The 5,437-nt window shown below is 27.3% G+C and overlaps 1 protein-coding gene across 3 annotated transcripts in view; it reads right to left on the bottom strand.

Moving 5' to 3' along the window:
* Nucleotides 1-5,437, bottom strand: part of LOC106465309 (E3 ubiquitin-protein ligase LRSAM1-like) — a 114,649-nt gene that overhangs the window by 93,977 nt on the left and 15,235 nt on the right. For all 3 annotated transcript variants that reach the window (XM_022393178.1, XM_022393177.1, XM_022393179.1), the window contains one exon: nucleotides 72-125. In XM_022393178.1, coding sequence (XP_022248886.1) covers nucleotides 72-125 — 54 coding nt within the window. The remainder of the gene's footprint in view (nucleotides 1-71; nucleotides 126-5,437) is intronic.

Raw genomic sequence — 5,437 nt, 5'->3', positions numbered from 1 at the left:
ATAATATTTCACAAGATTTAGGTTAATCCTAAATCAATATACTATTATCAAGGTATGAAACACAATCTTACCTCAGTCATATTACATTCTGCCAGATCAAAAGTTTCATCAGGATTATCTTTAGCCTATATAAAAAAAAAAATCTCATTAAAGGGTTTCTTGCAAATCCAGTTACTAAATTAAATGGCAGCATATTTAAAATATGAGAAATCAGTTGATAACAAAACAAAACAGAATATTCATAGTTAACTCTATGGTACTTAGATGGGTGTATTCTGCCTTTTCAATGCTTTTTTTAATAGTTATAAATATTCAAGTCTGGACATGTGGCTTAGAAAACTATTTTGAAAGCTATGGAAAGGTGCGAGAGGCTTTCTGCTGGATTTGACAAACTTATTGATGTTTCAGCAAATTGGTAATATAAGAAGTACAAATTTTATATTATTATTTGTTATAATGTATGATTTGTGTTTCTAACTAGTTGGATACTCTGAGAGCCATATTAGGGAAAATATTAGATCTATAAGGGAAGAATACTGAGAGCAAACAGATGTCACATGACAGAGAAATGAAAACTGAGCATATTTTAAATATTCCCTTTTGAGATTAAGAAGTTAAAACTTAGGTAGTATAGGAATTGGGATCATAAACTAAATTTTAATGCCAAGTTTAATAACGTACATTGATAATAAAATTGTTTAATTCAATTTAAAATATAACTAAAAGATTGTGATGCACAAACTTTAATCAAGCCATGTACATAGGATTAATGATCTTAAAATCAAGAGCCAGAAATCCCATACAAGTATTTCTGACATATGCATAAGCTAAATTGACAACAAATGTTCATCTATACATAACTTTGTCTCAAGAAGGACTAACAATATCAAATTATATGCAAATATTAACAAGAATAATTCTATCAAATATGGTGAAATTAAGTCCCTAGAAAAAAAAGTGGGCGATATGGTTTTGATAACACAAGATATTGTTTGCAGAGAATATGAATAATTTCCAAATATCAATGTATGATTTTCAGATTACTTGTAAATATTCAGTGTTTATAAAAACGTTATTTAAGTTCTACAAAATGCACTGAGAACTACAAAAGTTAATTTTAAGCATCTACAATTTTACAACATAACTCTTAAGAAATCAACTTTATTTTCTTATCATTACTTTTTATTTAGATATCAATATAATATGAATCACTTATATCACAATTAGTTCAAGATATTAAAGTCTTGTGCAAAGTTGAAAATATATTTATGAATTTATTAATAAATTAGGAGTTAAAAACTGGATTTGAGGATGTCTTCACCTGATTTCAGTATATTTTCAACATTTTATATACCCAGTCAATTTCTCACATATATGTATAAACCAAGTCCTCCATAGAATTTCAGAACTGGGGGTGAAATATCATTGAGTGACAAATCCTGAGAGTAGAGATTTGAAATATTTAAAACAAGTTTGTGTGATAATTATATAATAATTACATGTCTACATCCTTTAGTTTAATAATCAGGTTGATCTGATTACCATTCATCTTAAAAAGTGTAACAACAGCTCATGAATGATTACTGACTGCATTAAAATCAAGCTGTTTGATAATCTGACTAAAGTCATGTTTTTTCATTTTAAACTGTGTGGATATAAAGGCCAGATTAATTAGATACCACCAATTAATACATCACCTCCTTGACAGCTCACCCATAACCTTCTAAATAAATCTGGTAACACTCTTCATTTCCTTGATAGTTTCACAATGAGGGTTTCTCCACTTACAACAAATAATATGACATCCATGAGATCAGCTTCTCTTTACACGGGTTAAAGCAATTTGTAATGTAATATACACTACATACCTTTACCTAACACTTGCTTCAAAATGTAACAGCATTAGAACATGAAAATTAATGCAAATTATTTTTTTTTTTTACACAACATGTTTCCATGTATTAACATACCAATGTGATGTGATTTTTTGCATTAACTCAGAAATATTAGTGTGAAATAGCCATGGTTCCAGATTATCAAGAACCATCTGTGTGTGTCTATTTATATATATTTAAATTTTAATAAACCTAACAAAAATTATTTCTTTGTTGATTACATCTATATTCAAATTAATCATGATGTATTCCTCGTTGCCAGTGGCAGTTGCTATTTAAAAAGAAAAGAAAACCTCTATTTTAGGATATTTACTATTTTTAAAATTAACAGCAATCTTTTAAAAGTTAGAGATACACATACACAAACATATATACTTCAATTATAGCTGAACAATTAGCAAAATTTGCTAATTTATTAATCAATTACATTAAACTAATAAATTATTTTCATGAGATGACTAAAAAAGCATAGATTATTCTCGTAAGGTGACTAGAAATGAAGAAAAAACTATAATGTTATAAAACAAGTTTTGACAGCCTAGTCTGTAGCTTTGTTTTACGAATATAACAGCAATATTTCAATTATCTAGGTAATTGGAATAATCAATAACAGTAATAATCACAAACCCTAATTTCAATTAGTTGATATGTGACTAATGACACAAATCAATCAAGCTGACCAAACTTAAACTAATCAAAAATTATAATGGAAATATTCTGATTACTGTATGGTTGGAACAATCAAAAACACTAACAATTGGAAACAGTAACTTCTATTTGTTGATTATTTTTGTGACATTAATTGATTTAATCATAATATTGATTGAAATAAAACATTAGTTTTAGGCCTATTACATTTTTAAACACTATATTCTTTATGTAGTCCCTTAAGGATTTTCAAAAAGAGTGTATATTAATTGTATTCCAACTACACTACGTTTGTTACATCCATTGCCGATGATGTATTTCACTCAATGCCGAGCTCTTCATAAAATGTGTACCAAGTATAGAACAGCTATACAAATATAAAATTGATGAAATTTTTAAATACATTTTTTTATTTATATTTCTCCATCAACAGAAATTGTTCTATTGCAAAAAAGTATGACTAATATAACAAATGAAGTGGATTATTCCAAACCTTCCAAGTCATAATTCTTTAATTAATATATTAACAATTTGAAACGTTCCCTGTGTGGGCAAAAAATGTGCAATAACATAAAATGCTTTCATTAATAAACAAACTAATTTATAAGTTTTGGTATATCTTTCAAGAAACTAAATGTTGTGTTATAAATAAAATGACAATCTTTAATCCTAGTTTTTAACATTACTAATGCACTGAATGAGAAGAATACCTAGTTTTATATAAGTACTTAACTGATAGTTTTACATTGTGCAAGCTAACAATAATATGCATTTTATATGATTATATTTTTAAATGACTTACATAAATGTTGTAACTTTATTTCTTTTTTTTTTTTTTTTTTTACAGGTCCACATAATAACAATAATTTATAAAAGAAGTAAAGTTATAACATAAATGTTGTAGCTTTACTTCTTTTAGTAATTATTATTATGTTCACCTGGAAAAAAATAAAATTTCCTCCAATATTTATAATACAAATGTTGTTCCTACATGTATATAGTTTGTCAATTTTATGTGCATAACATAAATTTCCTCCAATATTTATAGCATAAATGTTGTTCCTACATGTATATAGTTTGTCAATTTTATGTGCATAACATAAATGTCCTCCAATATTTATAACATAAATGTTGTTTCTACATGTATATAGTTTGTCAATTTTATGTGCATAACATAAATGTCCTCCAATATTTATAACATAAATGTTGTTTCTACATGTATATAGTTTGTCAATTTTATGTGCATAACAATAAAAATGGAAAATTTTCTGAATAGACTATATAAAATTATAAACAGACAACTTTTATTTGTCTTTTTGTTTCTTGTTTCTTTTAGTTAATTCATGCAATAAGTTCACTTTCATTGGTCATAACTAAAGGAACACGGATGGACCATACACTCCCGATTGGGAAAGCCAACTAAAAAAATGAAATTCCTCAAGCAAAGTTTAATTCCTCTGGAATGCAGAAATGTAATACTTCTATCATTGACATAAAAAAAATAATCATATATTGATACAGGATATAGGATCTTCTGAAAACAAAAAAAACTGTAAAAAGAGGAAAGGAAAAAGCAAACTTCTTACCTATGACACGTAGTAACATTTAGTCTTCTTCAAATAATTCAACACTGTTTATTTGATATACAGTAGCTATTCAACTAGTTTTATGTCTGTTCAATTTGTGTTCTCTTTTGTTTAAATTTTATTGAGAAAATTATAGTATTAATGATTTTTACTTCATAATCAACCTATTAACCCTTTCACAACAGGTGGGTCTAACTGCACGTCATGGTCTTTTAGCAATTTATTTTCATAACTTTATAAAGTAACTTTATTATTACTATACATCAATGAAACTGGCATCAAAATGTTGCTTATATTTCAAATTTTAATATTATGTATGTTTTAATTTCTTAATTCAAAGGAAAATATAAATAAAATAAAGCTAAATATCAATTTGTGTGTGTCACATAGCACTTCCTCATGTCTTGTTACTCAGTTTATACTTTCTTACGCCTACTATATACATGGTTAACAAATTAGAAGCATTAATTTTAGATACTGACAAGCTAGAATATAAACTTAGAACCTCCCACCACTTTGATTTGCTGGGAAATCAATGTATCTAGTAAATCAACTAGTGGCACCTCCCCCTACTCCATTCTTTCCAAACCACTTGTTTAGTTCCACCTACTTTTCTTAAGGGTCTGTTTATAATCAACAGAAAGGACAAGTTGTGCTTTACGTGATTCTGACAGTTGTTTGTAAAGAGCTTGGAATAGAAAATAATAATTTTGCCAAGAATGTTGAATAGTGATGACCAAGTTTTTGCTTGGAACAGAGATAATTTTTAAACACATATATTCTTTATTTATAAACCCAAGCAAGTAACAGATGTTATGGGTGTACTAGCAGAGTAAAGTATTATTTTTTTCTTTCTAAGATGTATGTTTGAAGACTACAAAAATTATATTTCTTCACCCTCTACTTGAAGAAGAAGAGAGAAGAAGAAGAAAGAAAAAAAAAAAAAAAAAAAAAAAAAAAAAAACGAAGGCTTAGCACTAAAGGCACATGAGAGGAAAATATCTTCCTGTCACTGTAGTTTCTCGTAAGTATTAGAAATCATTGTTTTTGTATGTAATTTCATTTATTGTTCATGTTCTTAGAAAAAAAACTAAAATTTAAGCATTCACATATTAAACATAATTTTTGTTCATGTGTAAACACCTGATAATTGTTAAAACCCTTCTAATCAATGAATGAATGACAGCCCCAACACTTTAAACTACAATTCCTAATAATATGTCATAAGCAAGTGTGTGTGTGTGTGTGTGTGTGTGTGTGTGTGTGTGTGTGTGTGTGTGTGTGTGTGTGTGTGTGTGTATATATATA

Source organism: Limulus polyphemus, unplaced genomic scaffold, assembly GCF_000517525.1.
Source record: "Limulus polyphemus unplaced genomic scaffold, Limulus_polyphemus-2.1.2 Scaffold1903, whole genome shotgun sequence".
In the NCBI taxonomy this organism is placed as follows: Eukaryota; Metazoa; Arthropoda; class Merostomata; order Xiphosura; family Limulidae; genus Limulus; species Limulus polyphemus.
Note: the sequence above shows the minus strand (reverse complement) of the source record. Positions and strands in the feature narration are given on the sequence as shown.